We start from the raw sequence: 18,094 nt of genomic DNA on the forward strand, positions 1-18,094 counted from the left end.
CAGTGATTATATCTCTTTTCCCACCTTTTGTCTTTTACTACGGAAACCGCTTTGACCACTTAAAGATAAAAGTGTGCTGTTGAGTTGGTGTTGACTCCTGGTGACTACAGAGCCCTGTGGTTGTCTTTGGCAGAATACAAGAGGGGTTTACCATAACATTGCCATCTCCTGCACAGTATGAGATCTCATACAGGTGTTTCCCATAGTCTGGGAAACATACCAGCAGGGACTCGAACCAGCAACCTCTTGCTCCCTAAGCAAGTTACTTCTTTGCTGCGCCATTAAGAGGCTACTTACTTGGTTGAAAATTGGTACAGACATATTTTCAATAAGTACTCTAAATTAAAAAGATGTGTACTTTTGCATTGGCCAGGGAACAATGAACTTCTGCATCTGCTCAGAGGCACTCTCACCCTCAGCATAAACGTTCTTAAAGATAATGGAGTCACCGGCAGCCTTTTTTATTCCCAGACTATGAAGTGAAGTGAAGGGCAAGATTCTTCCCAGGCCTCCAGCCCAAAGACAGAGAGTATATATGGAACTGCACACGCTAAAATTTAACAACAAATGTTTTCAACATGGTTTTCTTTGTTTGTAGAGCAGCTATCTAAACTAGGCACTGTACGTAAGGCTCAGTCTTCAGGTTTACAATCTAAGTCAGACACAACACATAGAGGGAGGGGAAAGTTAAAAGTGCTGTAGGGGAGAAAATAGAAGGAGGCGAGTTTAATTACCAATGGAAAGAGCCAGAGGGATGCCAAGAAGTAAAGCTTCCAGTGGCAGGAGTAGAAAAGAAGAGAAGCACAGATGAGAAATGGGAAATATAGTTTTTGATTTATGGAGGACAAGTTGTCTGAGACTCCAAGCAGTCAGGTTCTGGGACCCAGAATGGAAGGAGCTGGCAGTCAGTTCAGACAAACCAGAAGCAGGTACTGCATCCAAAACAGCAGGCAGAATCAGAGGGGGCCAGAAGCTGGTGTGACGAAAGACAGGCTGGTTCAGGATCCAAAGCTGCAGGCTCATAGGCAGTGCCCTCACACCAGTGACAAGTTAACATAAGAAAAAGCCCTGGTAGATCAGGCCCAAGGCCCACCTAGTCCAGCATCCTGCTTCGCACAGTGGCCCACCAGATGCCTCTGGGGAGCCCACAGGCAAGAGCCGAGGGCATGCCCTCTCTCCTCCTGCTACTCCCCTGCAACTGGTATTGAGAGGCAAGTGGATCAGAATGAGGAGCAAGCTCTGAGACTAGGGCAGGCATGCATAAGTCAAATACCCTGGTGGGCCAGAACAAACCATGACTTGGTAGGCAAGGGCCAAGATACATTCTCAACACATTAATGATTACATGAAAATTAATTAATTAAAAATATTAATGAAAACAAGTATGAGGAGGGAAGAGGAGGCTCCTAGCAACCTCTCCTCTTCCTTGCAGTTCCTTGCACGTCCAACGCCTTCAAAGGTCAGTTTTGAAAAGGGGCTGACCCCCGCCAGGTCCATGGGGCAAGGAGGAATTTTGCACCTCACCTCAAGCACCACAATACTTTGGGCCAGCCCTGGGGCCAGCCAAAAAGTCCCCGCGGGCCAGATCCGGCCTCCAGGCCTTATGTTGGCCAGGGCTAGGCCAGGGCTTTGCAGGGACTAGCAGACAGCAGACATTGGCCCATGGGGTCAGCTGAGGGGGTGTTTTGGCAGGCTGGTAGTGCAGCCTAGATGGAGCCCTGGAGCCACAGAGCTCAGCAATATGCCCAACCTGAGCCCTGGTGGCTACAGAAGATAAGGCACTGCAGCCTCACCCTGAGAGCAGTCCTGATTCACGGACCCTCCAGTGCCCCACAGGAGTGCAGCGAATGAGAAGGGTCGGAGGGAAAGAGAGGCAAGCCTGAGCAAGAGATTGAAGACAGATTGAACAGATGACTGGAGAAATGTATACAGGAAAGTGGGGCAGGAGCCAGTGCACGGCACTGAACCTAAGAACAGCCCTGCTGGATCAGGCCCAAGGCCCATCTAGTCCAGCATCCTGTTTCGCTGGATCACTGAAAAGGCATTAAGGGGATCATAACAGTGGCAGTCGGGGAGGGCGGTGCAAGAGGTGTGGCGAGAGGTACCTTTAACAGACTTAATCCACTGCGCATGTGCAGTGGCCAGGTGAGTGCTGTAGGTGGGAATCTAACTGTGGAATGCCGGTGATATCGCCAGTTAAAGGGACTCTCGCCGCACCCTCTGTGCGGCCCTCCCCAGCCACCACTGGATCATAATGGATGATTGGAATAAATGCAATGATCTGCATTGTTCAAGGCAGGGGAAAGAGGTTTGAGGGATATTGTTTGCATTCATATTTCTAGTTAATCCCAGCTGCTCTGGATGGGTAACAATGGTTAAGTGAAATGGAAATGTTAAACACTGAACCTCCATCACACCCAGCCCATCTGCAGCAAAATGGAATTTTTCCAGTGCCTGTGCATTATTAAGACCACTCTCCCCCGCCAAAGCAAGCACCCAGTATCTCGTCACCAGCCTTGCACAAGAGCTGAATAAAACCCTTCAGGAACATCAAATGAATCGTTGCTCAGTTCTTGGTGTCATAACGTTTTTCTTCTCCATAGTAAAATAAATAGACATGAGGAGTGAACATGTTCAGCAACTGCAGTAGATTTTCCAATGTTTAGCACCCTGAGAGCAATTCTGGAAAACATTGCCCCAGGCAAAGATATTTCAAGATTCTGGCTTGGTTCTAAAGGTGCCTAGTATGAGCAGAATGCAGTTCCACTTGTGAAAGGAGTATCCCCCAAATTCTTATCGCCTCCTCCCATGGCAACCCTCCATTCTGGAGGATCCCCTATCCTTCAAGAGCAGAACTGGGGTTTGCAGTGGGGAAGAGGGGGTGGGAAACTCCCATTGCACAAGTGGAATTTCACTCATGCTTCTCCAGATTCAACCCATTGTCCCTCCCCCCTAAGATGTTAAGAGCAAGTGTCTGGAAATCTGTGCTCCTGTATAAATTTTCCAGTGTCCCCCATGACTGGAGCTCCAACTGGAAGAATCTTTTCTCACCACCTAAGCTTTCAAGTCTCAGCCTTTCTTACACTCCAAGCATTCTTATAGTTTCACTCCGGTGTGGATTCTCTGATGTTTACGGAATCCGGAGAAACTACAGAATCTTTTCTCACACTCAGAGCACTCATACGGCTTCTCTCCTGTATGTGTTCTCTTGTGTCCAATGAGGGATGCTTTCTGGCTGAAGCTCTTGTCACAGTCCGTGCACTTATGTGGCTTCTCTCGCGTGTGGATTGTCTCATGTCTCAGGAGGTCAGAAGGCTGAGAGAACCATTTCCCACAGTGAGAGCACTGGTAGGGCTTCTCTCCTGTGTGTAGCTTCTTATGGCGGACGAGGTTAGGAGCATAACCGAACCGTTTGCCGCACTTGGAGCACTCATATGGTTTCTCTCCCGTGTGGGCTCTCCGGTGCGTAATAAGTGACTGCTTATCGCAGAAACCTTTGCCACAGTCTGAGCACTGATGCGGTCTCTCTCCTGTATGGGTCCTTTCATGTATAAGGAGGGATCCTTTCCAACTGAAGTTTTTGCCACAAGCTGAGCACGTGTACGGTTTCTCTCCAGTATGGGTTCTCTTGTGCATAATAAGGGATTTTTTATCACACAGACGTTTGCCACAGTCTGAACACTGAAAGGGCTTCTCTCCTGTGTGCAGCTTTTTGTGCCTTGCAAGGTTAGGGGCATAGCCAAACCGTTTCCCGCATTCGGAGCATTCAAACGGTTTCTCTCCCGTGTGGGCTCTCTGGTGCGTGCGAAGGGAATTTTTATCACAAAAGCCCTTGCCACAGTCTGAGCAGGTATGTAGCTTCTCCCCCACATGAGTCCTCTTATGTCTCCAAAGCACAGAGCGTTGGGCGAAACATTTCCCACACTGTGAGCAATTGAATGGTTTCTCGCCCGTATGTATCCTTTGATGCTTTCGAAGGTAAGAGCTGTCACTGAAACTTTTCCCGCACTCAGAGCAACCATATTGTTCCTCTCCAATACAAGCCCTCTCATGTCCAATTGGAAGACTGAAGCTTTGCCCACCATCTGGATATTCGTATGGTTTCTCTCCCGTGTGGCTTCGCAGATGCGTAATAAGGTGTGATGTATTCATGAAGACTTCCCCACAATATATACACTCATGTAGCTTTTCTTTCCGATGCATTTCCTGATCCTTAGGAAGGCTGGAGTCCTGGCGGAAGATTTCCCCAGAGTCAATTGCTGTAGTTTTTGTCTGACAATTGTAGATAACCCCAGGAAAAAGTTTACTGTGGGAGCCCTGATCATCTTCCTTATGAAGAAAAGTTTGTTTTGCTGTCTTCCCTGAATGGTTTTCCTGGTGACTTTCTGAGCCCTCTTGACTTCCAGGCACCTCGTTCATATCAGGACTTTGGAACGATGGTCCTCTGGCCCTTCCTGGAGATATCTCACCAATGTCCACTTGCTCAGGTTGGAAGGCCTCCTTGTTCTTCCATATGTGCCTCTCTGTCTCTGGAAAAGAAAACAATGACATCAATCCTGTCACTTCAGCAGGGGAGTCTCTAAGTGGCAAGAACAGTGAAGCAATCAATATTTATTTTGAAAGACTGATTACTAGACAAACAAAGAGCTTGTGCAAGAGACCACTTTGCTCTAGTGCAAGAAAACTAGAGCTGTGCAAAGTCAAGGGAATCCTCAGAAATGTGCACTTGCGCAAAAATACCCAGCAAAACACATAGGTGTGCCACAGGTTTGAACTAGTGCAACACTAGCTCCAGACTTCGCGGAACTAGTGAAACAACCTTGCGCTAGTGTCACATGTTTGTCCAAGTGCTGCTTTAGTCTGGATGTCAGCAAGATACACACAGCAAGAGGAGAGCTGGTCTTGTGGCGCAGCCCCTGTGCCAAGCCCTACGTTTAAACCAGGCGTTTAGCCGAGGTGAAGTGAAACTGTCATTTGGGCAACGCCCTCCGGGTTAAACGGCTCCCCCCCACCCCCCAGCCTGCCGCCATTTCTGGCAGTGAGCTGGGAGGAAGGAGCGGTCGTGCTGAGTGCAGCCGCTGTGCTCGAGCCGCGGGGCACCCTGGGATGCAGGGGTGGGGGAGTCCTCCCGCCCACAGCGTCTCCCTCCACCGCCCTGCTGCTCGTGTGGGCACCACACAGCGTGGCAGAAGGGAGATCGGCGGCTGCTCAATCTCGTGCCTTCCCTGCGTCCCGCCCGCTCTCCCCGGAGAGGTCGTGTGAAAGACTTCATGGGCTGATATCCAGACTTATGCTGCACTTGTGCGACGAACCAAGTTGCACGAGAGCAAGAAGACTGCATAGCTCTGCAAGGTTACAACCCAGATCCTGCTCTTGCACAAAGCCCCTCTGCAAAGTGAGCCACAGGTTGCTCCCTTTGTTGTGCAAGCACGTTTGTGCTGTATTACTTGTAGTGAGAGATGGTACTTAATCTCTTTTAAAATGAGAGGTCCTATGGGGTCATTCCTGCCTGGGCAGGTGTGAAAATTGGCCGTGGTAATTCAGTAATGAAGGAACGTATTCTGCATATGCTCAGAATTAGTCTCTTATTACCCCACATGTTCCAGGGATGGACATTGGCACTGAAATCAAACCCTAGAATGTTGAAAGTTCTGGCCATCAGATAGTGGCATGTGGTGTGCAGAAAATGGATAGAGGACCCCTTTCTAGGGGTGTGCGAACAGGTTCGGAACTGGAGAGAAGAGCTGTTCTTGTGGTAGCAAGATTGGCTTTGTCCCATTAGCTAAGCAGAGCCTACCCTGGTTGCATTTGAATGGGAGTCCACATGTGAGCATTGTAAGATATTCCCCTAGGAGATGGAGCCGCTCTGGGAAGAGCAGAACGTTCCAAGTTCCCTCCTTGGCAGCATCTCCAAGATAGGGCTGAGAGAGATCCCTGCCTGCAACCTTGGAGAAGCCGCTGCCAGTCTGTGTAGACAATACTGAGTTAGATGGACCAAGGGGCTGACTCAGTATATGGCAGCTTCCTATGTCCCTATGTGCTAGCACAACATGAGCCTGGGACCAGGGGCGGAGCCACCACTGGGCCAACGGGTTCAAAGAACCCGGGCCGCCAATAGAAAAGGCCGCCGAAGCCTCATGGGTCCATGAGACTTCAGCAAGGCCCAGGCCATGCCCCCTTTGTGTGTGATATCACACGCAAAGGGGGTGTGGCCTGTGCTGCAGAGAGCCCGAATGAGCTCTCAGCTCGTCATTTCAGGCAGCGTTGGTTGCCTGATAGGACGTTTCCCCGTTCTCTCTCTCCAGAGGGGGAAAGGAAGGGAAAAACGTTCTATCGGGCAGTGGCGCTGCCTGAAATAACTGGCAACAGAGTTTGCCCGGGCTCTTGGCAGCCCAGGAGTAGGAGGAGGGAGTTTGCTCTGGGCTCCTCTGGAGCCCGAGCTATGCCCCCGTGTGCGTGACATCATGCGCATGGGCATGTTTCGAGCAGGCCACCGAGTGGGGCTGGACCCAGGCCGCCGCTTGGCTGGCTCCATGCCTGCCTGGCCCTGGGACACACGCTCCAGACTTAGCACAACATGTTTGCATAAGTGCAACATTAGTCTGGATGCCAGCCAATATAAATAAGCATGTAGGTTCACCGTCTGGGGCTGCTCTTTGATTCAGCACAGTCACTAGAGGCTCAAGTGGCCTCTGTGGCTTGGAGCCACTTTGATCAACTTCGGCTGATATGCCAGCTGCAACCTTACCTGGATGGAGCTCAGACTTGGGGGAATCAATTGTCACCTCTTCCAAAGGCCCCAACATCTGAAACACAAAGGAAAATCGACCTTTAGTGAGAATTGCCATTCTCTTTTAGGCAAAGAGGGGCAACGGTTGCTGAGCACCAGAGGTCAGGGCAGAAGCATTGTACGTTTTGGATTTTCTTTTCATTTCAGTATTGTAGATACAGCCTGTGGCCAAACCAACAAGTTTGCTTCCTTTCTTACCAAAAGGTTAGAACCAACACCTTGAATGGACCCAGAAAGAAATGGGTTAGACAATGATTTTGGCTTGCTTTCCAGGAGGAGAGCGGCCCAGATCAGAAAGCCCTGTCTGAAAAACTGGGATAAAATTCATGATGGGATTGAGGGCTCCCTGAAGGCAGCTGGGTGGCCACCACTGGAAAGAAGGTGCTGTAATACTGTGATTCCCAGTTGGGACCCTGTTTCGTGCCCCGAAGTCGAAAGGCTTATTAAATCTTTTCCTATAGGCAAGGCTCCAGAAAGCGACTTTATTACTATTGATGCGCTGCGGTCTAATCTTGATTGGTGGGTACCCCTGCTTGCTTCTCTCTTTTCTTACATCGACTCTACGGTTAATATCCCCCGTGATTGGGGTGTAGCCATTATTATACCCTTTTATAAAAAGGGCAACAGGGATGACCCTAAAAATTATTGCCCAATCAGCCTTCTAAACGTGATTAGTAAGATCTATGCTAAACATCTATTTTATAAATTGGTGGATTGGATTGAGACAAATGATGTTCTGGCCCCAGAGCAGGCTAGCTTTCGGGCGGGCCAGTCTACCCTGGAGCACACCTTCACTCTACAATTCTTATCTGAAAAATATTCTAGTAAGCCAGCTTCCGGACTTTATTGATCTTAAATCCGCATTCGATCTTATATCCCGTGAAAGGCTCTGGCGTAAACTGTGCAATCTTTCGATAGACAGAAGGTTGCTATTATTGATTTCTTCCTTGTATGAAAGTGCCTTTCTGAAAGTTCGCTGCAATGCACTGGGGTCCCTTTCGACTGCGATACCTACATACAGGGGCGTGAGGCAGGGTTGCATCCTGGCTCCCTTATTATTTAATCTATACATTAACTCGGTGGTCCCTTTCGTATCTACACCTTCTACGCATCCTCCCAAAATAGCAAATAAGCATGTATCTATCCTTTTATATGCGGATGATATGGCAATCATGTCCCAAACCCCAATTGGTTTGAGACGTGCCTTGGGCCTTCTTTCAAAATTTTGTTCCCAAGAGTTCATTGAGATAAATTATGAAAAAAATAAAGTTATAGTTTTTGCAAAACGACCTAGGCAATATTGTTGGTCCATCAATGATCATAGGATTGCACAGGTCAACTCCTTTAAATATCTAGGAGTGGTTTTTCATTCATCAGGGTCACGCAATGCCCACCTCAAATCTACTTTGTTGACAGCACAGCTAACCACTAATCTAATTACATCTTTTCATTTCTCGAGGGGGGGTTCTTATATCCCCACTGCAGTTAAACTATTTGTATCTAAAGTCCACCCTCAAGTGTTGTACGGAGCCCAAATAGGACCTATTACTAACTTTACGGCTTTAGAAGCCCTGCAGTCCAAATTTCTGAGATCTATATTGTTAGTCCCCCGATGCATTAAGACGAGAGGTGGGTATGATTAGATTGGAAACTTGTTATTGGAGGAATATCATATTATTCTGGTTAAAATTTGTCTTCTCTTGTGTAGGATTGGCCCCCCTTATTAAGACTGATTGTTTCAGATTCAAGTGGAAGGCCCAAATTATTGACAAATTGGCTCATTATGGTTTCTCTCAGGATGAGATTATCAAAATGGGATATGATCGAGCCAGGACTCAGATCAAACAACGTATCATGGACATGGAACTGCAGGAAGAAGTTGCTTCCTTGCCTAAGAATATCTTTTTGGGGGATCAAATGTTTAACATCAAACCAGCTAGCTATTTGAGTCTAATTACCATTCCTAAACTCAGACGTGCTTTGACTCTCGCCCGTCTTAATGCGCTTCCATCTGCTGTTATGGAGGGAAGATTTAAAGGTACCCCTTTCTCTGCTCGACTTTGCCCTTGCGGGTCTGGTCAAGTGGAGACAAGTGCGCATGCCATTTTATATTGTAATTTCTATAGGGACGCCCGCTTAAGATTAGTGTCCCCTTTGCTGCAACATTTTCCTGGGCATTTGGATGACTTTTATTTGAAGTATTTACTGTCCAGTCTTGATGATGACCTAATCAGCAAAATGGCTAGGTACTGTTATATCATTTGTAACATCCGCTTAGGTTTCCAATAATGTTTTGCTTTCTCTTTTCCATGATTTTTGTTTTATGATTGTAATGGAGGGTGCTCTGCTCCCTTTGGCTGTCAGCAAGATCTATCTGGACTTCACCACATCTGCCTTAATTCTAACCTGTTCATATTGCGTTATAATCTGTGTGATTTATTATGCTGAGTTTCTTGCAAGTATGTATGTTTTACTATGTATTGGTCTATGACCGCAATAAAGAATGATGATGGTGCTGGCCAACACGGACCTTCAGTCTGATCTAGCAGAGCACTTCTTGTGTTTTCTTAAAATACCAGAAAGCTAGTCTAGGTCTGCTCTCATAGGAAGCTGCCTCATGTTGGGTCAGGCCATCAGTTCAATAGCACAACATTGAAGTCATTCACACAATCAAAAACTGTGTTCTACCTGAGTTTGGGAGCTGTGTGCACTTCCAATTTTCATTTGTGTGGAAGCAAGGTAGACCTGGGTAGAAGTGATTGTGTGGAAGCAAGATGGAGGCAAACCTGGGTAGCTTTTCCTCCTACCTTGCTTCCATGCAACTGAAAATTGGGAGTGCGCACAGTTCCCAAACCCCAGTAGAACACAGTTTCTGATTGTGTGAATGATCTCATTGTCTACACTGACTGGCAGCAGCACTCCAGGATTCAGATAGGGGTCTTTCCCAGCCTTACTTGGAGATGCCAGGGACAGAACCTGGTATTTTCTGCATGCAAAGCAGGTGCTCTTCCACTGGGCTATGATCCCTCTCCACCCTCAACCCCCAGCTGCTTTCTGAGGAACCCCTAATAACCAGTGTGGTGCAGTGGTTAGAGTATTGGATTTGGCCTGGGAAGACCCAGATTCAAGTCCCCATTCAGCTATGAAAACCACTGGGTGACTCTGAGCAGTCACTTATCTTTCAGCCTAACCGAATTGTTGTACACCACTCTGAGCTTCTTGGAGGAAGAGCAGGATATGCAAATCAAATCAAACACTAAGATTTCTGCTCTATTTTCCAACTTTTTGAACACAGCTGTTGCCATGTCCTTTCAGATGTCTTGAACGAAACGCTCTCACCTTCAGTGTTAACCTCTCAGGCTCTTGCTGTCTCAACAAGAAATCCTCTGCCAGGGCCACTGCTCGGGCAGAGGTTTCTGGCCTACGTTCCCAGACCCATCTCTGCATTTCTTGAGGCAGGATGGTCAGGAACTGCTCCAAGATCACTAGCTCTAGGATCCTCTCCTTGCTGTATGTCATTGGTTTCAGCCACCGGTGGCAGAGTTCCTGGAGCTGCCTGAAAACCTCTCGGGGCCTCTCAGCCTCCTGGTAGCAGAGCTGCCGGAAGTGCTGGCGCTGGGTCTCTAAGCGGATGCCCTCCTCGTTCAGAATCTCTCCCTCCACTTTCACGGAAGACTTGGCACTTGCTTGGGTTTCTCCACGGCGGCCTGGAAGTGTCTGGGCCAGATGCTCTCCTCTAGACCACTGGCTGGCATCAGCTACTCCCTTGAAGCTGGCCTGTATATCCCGAGAATCCTCCTCTGACCAGGTCTGAGGCAGTGGTGGGTTTTTCCATCCTGAATGAGGGGCCTGCATTGTCCTCAGGAACTCCTGCCACTGGGCTTCCCAACACTGTGGTAGACCCTCGTGGGGTTCTTGCTTAATTTGTGGTGGCCCTTCCTCCGTCAGAAACTCTCTGATGGTCCCAACCTGGACAACGTGAGGGTCCCTTCCCCCCACCTCCATTTTCTTCCAGGGTTTGGGTCCTGCTGGGTCCTGCTCTTCCATTTTTATTCCTGGATGTGGTTCCTGGATTGAAAAAGAAATTCATTTCTTTCTTGTCTTTCTTTTTTTGCTATTCATTTTTTATTATAAGCTTTTCCAAGTATCTAATCAGCCCCCAAGAACCCTAATACACCCTTCATCCCTTTGCACAACATCAGCATCACACCAAGTGAAGTGTCTGTCTTCAGTTAGTACAAATGACAAACCCCATCTTCTGTTCAGTAACACTGCAGACATTATCCAGTGCTCTTTCCCCGACTCCCTTCACCCATACTCTCCCTAATCATTAAAATAAATAAATAGATAGATAGATAGATAGATAGATAGACAGATAGATCTATCTACACACACACACACACACACACCCTAGAGAGTGGCCAACATCCTGATTAACAAAGAGGCACCTTTTAAAAATGATGATTCTCTTTACTTAGCCGGGGGAGAGCAACTGCCCCTATCCATTCCTGGCACAGCATTTTTAGGTTGTGAGCCCTTGGGGGGACAGGGAGCCATTTTATGTATTTATATCAAGCCTGCTCAACTTTGGCCCTCCAGCTGTTTTTTGTTTATTTTATTTACATTTCTATTCTGCTCTTTCTCCAAGGAGCCCAGAGCAGTGTACATAGTTACCTTTCTCCTCACAACAACCCTGTGAAGTAGGTTAGGCTGAGAGAGAAGTGACTGGCCCAGAATCACCCAGCAAGTATCATGGCTGAATGGGGATTTGAACTCGGGTCTCCTCAGTCCTAGTCCAGCACTCTAACCACTACACCACGCTGGCTCTCCTAAACCCAAAACGTTTTGAACTACAACTCCCATAATCCCAAGCCACAATGGCCAATATCCAGGGATTATGGGAACTGTAGGCCTTCTGCAGGAGGGCCGAAGTTGAGCAGCCCTAATGTATATCGATGTAAACCGCTTTGGGCACTTTTGTTGAAAAGTGGTATATAAACATATTCGTATTCACATTAATGCTGCACTTGTGAAAGGATATTGTGCTAGCCAATTAGTCATGCTAAGTCTACTAACTGAGCAAAGGGGCATTTTTCAACATGGCGATTCTCTTATATTAAGCTGTGGGGGAGCAATTGTCCCCATCCAGCTATATAGCACAGCATCCCTCCAGTGGCTGTTGCTGGTGTCTACCTTATGGCGTCCACTTTTTAGACTGTGAGCCCATTTTGGAGGACAGGGGATCGACTTGTGTATTTATTATTTATTTTTCTCTGTAAACTGTTGTGAAAACATTGCTGGCATGTAAATAGTCGTGGTCACAGAAGTCTGGAGCTTGCGTTTACACACAAGACAAACTTTATGATGTTTTAAAGTTTTGTTTGCAGTAATTTGAATCTGTTTTATATGATTTTGGGGGTTTGGCTGCTGTTTGTTTGGATTGTGAACCCCCCTGAGATTTTGTATAGGGTGGTATATAAATGTGTTAAACAAAACAAACCAGCACACCTCATGTGTTTGCAGGGAACTTTTGTTCAAGAGCACAATTCCGAAAATCCTCATGATTTAGCTGAGCTATGTGATTCTTGCTCTAGAGCTATTCTTGCTCTAGTGCAACTTCCTTCGCTGCACAAGTGCAGCATTTGATCATTGGTCAAAATGCCCAACTTCAACCATTGCTTTTGTCCTTCCAGATGCGGGAGGCCTAGGGGTGTGGCCCAGAAACATCATCAGTCTTCTGTCACCATAGAGCTCCAGAAAGTTATGCCATATCCCAGGGGTCCCCAATCTCAGGTCTCCCAGATATTGCACTACAACTTCCATCATGCCCAGCCACAATGGATGATGGGGATTGTAGTCCAATAAGATGTGGAGACTCAAGGTTGGTTGGGAACACCTGCCATATCCCATCAGACTTGTTGGAGTTACTCTTTTTTGGCCAAAGTTTCATACGCACCTGATCGAATAGGTCCTGGATCTATCGATCCTGGTTAGGAGTCCACCAGGATGTCTAGTGTCTCCGGATGCATACTGAATGCAAATCCTGAATACTGCATACTGCATACTGAATTATTATTATATACTGCATACTGCATACCCTGAATACTGCATACCCAACAATTATTATTATATTATTGATAGCTTTTTCAAGATATTTGCCTAATTTGTTGCCACATCCTAGAGCAGCGGTTCCCAAACTTGTAATCCAGATATTGTTGGACTACCACTCCCATCATCCTCCACCACAATGGTCTTCGGCCATTGTGGCTGGAGATGATGGAAGTTGTGACCCAACAATATATGGGGACAAGTATGAAAATCCCTATTTTAAACAAAATCCCTATTCCAAAAAACCCAAAAAATGTATTTAGAATGCAGTCTTACACAAAATTGCTTCAGTAAATCCCACTGGACACATTTTTTGTATATTTTTATTCCACCCTTCTTCTAAGGAACACAGAAGCACTTGGAATAGTGTGTCCCATTTTGGGCTCCACATTTTAAGAAGGGTGTTGACAAACCGGAGCAGGTTCAAAGGAGGGCAGCAAATGGTGAGGGGTCTGGAAACTAAGTCCTATGAGGAAGGGTTGAAGGAACTGGGTATGTTTAGCTTGGGGAAGAGAAGACTAAGTGGGGCTAGAATAACTGGCTTCAGATATCTGCAGGCAAATGAAGCAAACTTGTTCTCTCTTGCTCCTGAGGGCGGAACTAGAACCAATAAATTGAATTTACAAGGAACAGATTCATGCTAAACATTAGGAGGAAGAACTGTAAGATCTGTTGGACAGTGGAACAGTCTGCCTCATGCACTGGTGGGTGCTCCTTCACTGGAGGTTTCCAAACAAAGACTGGGCAGTCACCTGTGAGGAATGCTGCAGCAGTTTCCTACACACTGAGCAGGGGGTTGGACTAGAAGACCCCCAAGGCCCCAACGGTGCCTGCAAGCAAAGCAGGTTGCTCTGCCATTACAATAATATAGGCGCATAGAAAGCTGTCATACACTAAATCAGACCATTGGTCCATCTAGCTCAGTATTGTCTACCCAGACTGGCAGCAGCTTCTCCAAGTTTAGAGGCAGGGGTCTCTCTCAGCCTTATCTTGGAGATGCTGCCAGGGAGGGAGCTTGCAACCTTCTGCATGCAAGCAGGCAGGGGCTCTTCCCAGAACAGCCCCATCCCCTAAGGGGAACATCTTGCAGTGTTCACATGTAGTCTCCCATTCAAATGCCAACTAGGACAGACCAGGCTTAGCACAGGGGACAAGTCATGCTTGCTACAAGACCAGCAGGAGAGAAGTAGATGGCATCATGAAAGGAAGGTGGTAAATGGGTCTGGGATGGAATGACATCAGTGGATGGGAGAAACGAGAATCTGGGGGTGGGGGTTATGATGCAGTATGTGTGGTGTGGTGGTGGTGGTGGTGAGGGAGTTAGCAGAGAATGACAAGAAGGAGAGCAAGTTAAAACTGCCAGCAAATTTCATGCAAATACTGGCAAATCTGCCACATGTAATAAGTGCTTTTGTTTACGGTGTCATGTTGTAAGCCAGGGATTTTTAACCTTGGTCCCCCAGCTGTCATTGGACTACAATTTCCATCATTCTTTTGGCTTGGATCTGGGCATCCAATCCTTGTCCTAAGCAGTTACCAAAAGCAGATCTCTGCCACATCAGTCCTCTTCCTTTTATTCCTCTGGACAGCTGCACGGTGATCTCAAACTGTCCTGCCTCCCACTCCCGTTTCTCTTATTTGTTTTAGCATTTGGTCGATTTGTACCTGGTCTGGGAGGATCAGCTGCAGAGACAACCCCCTGATCTGGAACAGCGAAGGTCTTTTTTGCAACCCGACTCTCTTGTCTAGCGGTCAATTCCCTGCCTTTTCCTGCTGTGTCTTTCCCTATTGTTTCCCCTTTCTGATCTCCACCTTCCTCCAAATGCCCTTTTAACTTACCTGCTCCCAGCTGTTGTCTTCTCTGCACCTCTCTGGGATCTGCAGTCCAAATGTCCAACCCAGAGGCTGTTTCCCCCCATTCCCCTCCCCACCAGCAATGGGGAGAAACAGGAAAAGGAATTGAGAACAATTCAAATTTCCCAGCCTGTCTAGGAATCAAAGCTCTGTTGGTTTAACCTGGAAAAGCATCAAGGAGCAACTTTTCCTGGTAGAGCTGTTGAAAGAAGCCGCCAGGAAGCAGAAATGCTCTTCAGCAAACTAGTGAACCTGTTCACAATAAACATAATAGAAATAACAGGAATTGAAGCAAAATTAAAAGGAGTCTCAATAAAAAAATGTTGGCAGATATGAAGAGGAAAATTACTTAAAGTAATCCTATTAAGCAGTCATGGAAATTCAAATTTCGGCAAGGACAAATGTGTCCTTTTAATTTCAATGGGACTACTTTTGAGTAATTTTCCTTATGTCAGATAAGTTTAAAAACTAGTCTGGATGAATTAATATATTACACATTTTAAAAAATGATAAAAATGCATTAAAAAAAACCCAAGGAGTCTAAAGTGGGATGCAACAGAAGTGCTAAAAAGTGTTTTATTATTTAGCAAATTTATGTTACTTTTCAACAAAAGTTCTCAAAGCAATTGCCACAGCAGAAAGAATAGAAGACAATGTTTCCCGGTCCCCAAAGGTGCTCATGATTTAAAAAGAGACACAAGGGAGAAACCAGCAGAAGGGATGCTACACTGGGCTGGATAGGGCCAGCTGCTCTCCCCCTGTTAAAGGTCTACCACTTTAGGAGGTGCCTCTTGGCCCAGTTAACAGGGGTCTAACTGGTTCCTCTATTTATAAAAAGATTGCTTTAACCCCTAGATAATTTTGGTTCCCTTTTCATGCATCTTTTCAGAATCCCAAGGAAGCATCTTTTGCCCATGTCTCAGCTTGAGAAAAAGCTGCTGAGATTCATGTCTCTCTGTGTCTAGGTCCTTACGATCCAGAACTAGATGGGGAGTGTTTGGGACCAGGAGGACTTGGCCTCCAGCTGTGTATTCCAATGTTAAGTTTTCATATGGCTTTCATGTTCTAATTGAGCCTTATAGTCTAAGCATCCTTATGGTTTCTCTCCGGTGTGGATACTCAGATGTTTACGAAGACTATAGGAACGAGTGAATCTTTTATCACACTCAGAGCATTCATATGGCTTATCTCCTGAATGGATTCGCTTGTGCTCCATAAGAGATTCTTTCCGATTGAAGCTTTTGTTACAGTCGGAGCATTTGTGTGGTTTCTCTCCCGTGTGGATTATCTCATGCCTCAGAAGGGAAGAGGTCTGGGAGAATCGCTTCCCACACTGTGAGCATTTATATGGCTTTTCTCCTGTATGGAGCTTTTGATGCCTTATCAGGTTGGGGCCACTACTAAATGTTTTCTCACACTGGGAGCATCTATGCACTTTCTTGTCTGAGTGAGTTTTCCCATGCTCAGCAAGAGATGATTGATCACAGAAACTCTCCCCACATTGTGAGCATCCATATAGTTTCTCTCCCATATGTGATCTTGCATGTATGAGAAGTGGTTTTTCTTCACAGAATCCTTGGCCACAGACTGAACAAACATATGGTTTCTTGCTGGTGTGAGTTTTCTCGTGCATTATAAGTGTTATTTTATCCTGGAAGCTCTTCCCATCCTCAGGACATTCACATGGGTTCTGTACAGTGCGAGTTCTCTTGTGTTCAATGAGAGATTCTATACAACTGAAACTTTTGTCATAGTCTGAGCATTTATGTGGTTTTTCCCTCTTGTGGGTGCTCTGGTGTTTAATGAGATGAGCCTTCTGACTGAACCTCCGCTCACATATGGGGCACTTATAAGGTTTTTCTCCCGTGTGAGTTCTCAGGTGCATAAGGAGGACTGATCGTTTAATGAAACCTTTCCCACACTCTGTGCATTGATATGGCCTCTCTCCCGTGTGTTTTCTCCTGTGGATCTTAAGCTCTGAGCTGTACATGAAGTAATGATTGCAGTCTGAGCATCTATATGGTTTCTCCCCAGTGTGGGTCCTCTTGTGTATCACAAGGTGGTGTTTGTAGCGGAAGGTTTTCCCACACTCGGAGCATTCATATGGCTTCTCTCCTGTGTGGGTTCTCAGGTGGAGAAGGAGGCTAGAGGTGTTAATGAAGATCTTCCCACAGTGTATGCATTTGTATGGTTTTTCTTTCTTGTCCATTTTCTGATTCTTAAGAAGATCAGAGTCCTGATGGAGGATTTTTTCCTGGTCAGTTGGCACCTTTTCTCTATGACCCTTGTGGATTTCCTCTGGGAAGGTATTTTTTTGGAAACCTTGTTCACCTTCCATACAAAGAAAAGCTTGTTTTACTGGATGGTTTTCCTGGTGGCCTCCAAGCATCTCACCCACTTTAAGACTGGGAACTTTTTTCTCTTTGACTTTTCCTGTTGACGTTCCACTGATACCTACTTTCTCAGTTTGTTCCAGCTGAAGATTCTCTTCATTCTTCCACACGTGCCCATCAGCTTCTGGAATACAGAATCATGGCATGAATCATCCTTGCCTATATTTTGGTTACAGGGCAACTGTAAGCAATGACAAAGGTGAAATAAATCAGTAGCATAGGCCCCAGTCAATACTATTGTCAATTTTGGAAGGCCAATGCAGAAACAACTGAACCACAAATATGAATACAAAGGATATTTATATATCTCTTTCCAACCAAAGTTCTCAAAGCGGTTTACATAGATATGAATAAATAAATTGTTTGTTTAACTGACAATGATGTGTATGCCAAAACGTTTTGTTTTATGTCTACCAACTTTATTTTTGTGCAATAAAAAGACTCTCTTCTTTTTGAAGAAAGTTGAGATGTTAATATGTGCATTGTATCGCCAATATATCAACTTAAATAAATTTTAAAATGGTATTTAATGCCATTTAATGCTGGTAGATTCAGTACAGACATGGTACTTCTTCATTCAACACATAATTTATGGAGTTTGGTGCTACAAAATGTGGTGATGGCCATGGGCTGTAAATGAGATTAGACAAAATTGTGGAGGAAGGATCTATCAGTGACCATTAGTCATGATAGCCAAATGGAACTTCCATGTTCAGAAGCAGTCTATCTGAATACTAGTTGCTGGAGAACAGCAACAGGAGAGGGGCATTGCCTTTGCACCTTGCTTCCCAGAATATCTGATCAAATTAGAGATAGAGCTTTGAACCAGTAGGGTGCCTTTTATGAACTGAAATGCAAGTGATGATAGTAGAAAAATCTTACCCACTATTTACTATCTTGGCTTTTGCTAAAGAGTATAAAACTGGAAGTACAAGGGCCAAATTGTGCC

The 18,094-nt window shown here is 46.0% G+C and overlaps 2 protein-coding genes across 2 annotated transcripts in view; both read right to left on the reverse strand.

Moving 5' to 3' along the window:
* Positions 1-445: 445 nt before the first annotated feature.
* Positions 446-14,863, reverse strand: LOC128343049 (zinc finger protein 436-like). Its single transcript, XM_053291447.1, has 4 exons — positions 14,738-14,863; positions 10,130-10,858; positions 6,749-6,806; positions 446-4,529 (listed from the first exon to the last, which is right to left on the reverse strand). Exons 2-4 carry the CDS (start codon positions 10,835-10,837, stop codon positions 3,097-3,099), a joined length of 2,199 nt encoding a protein of 732 aa, XP_053147422.1. The 5' UTR covers positions 10,838-10,858; positions 14,738-14,863; the 3' UTR covers positions 446-3,096.
* Positions 14,864-15,305: 442 nt separating this feature from the next.
* Positions 15,306-18,094, reverse strand: part of LOC128343039 (zinc finger protein 530-like) — a 43,702-nt gene continuing 40,913 nt past the window's right edge. Inside the window, exon 6 of the mRNA XM_053291398.1 lies at positions 15,306-17,269. Coding sequence (XP_053147373.1) covers positions 15,846-17,269 — 1,424 coding nt within the window. The 3' untranslated portion in view covers positions 15,306-15,845. The remainder of the gene's footprint in view (positions 17,270-18,094) is intronic.

This window comes from Hemicordylus capensis, chromosome 2, assembly GCF_027244095.1.
Source record: "Hemicordylus capensis ecotype Gifberg chromosome 2, rHemCap1.1.pri, whole genome shotgun sequence".
Taxonomy (NCBI): domain Eukaryota; kingdom Metazoa; phylum Chordata; class Lepidosauria; order Squamata; family Cordylidae; genus Hemicordylus; species Hemicordylus capensis.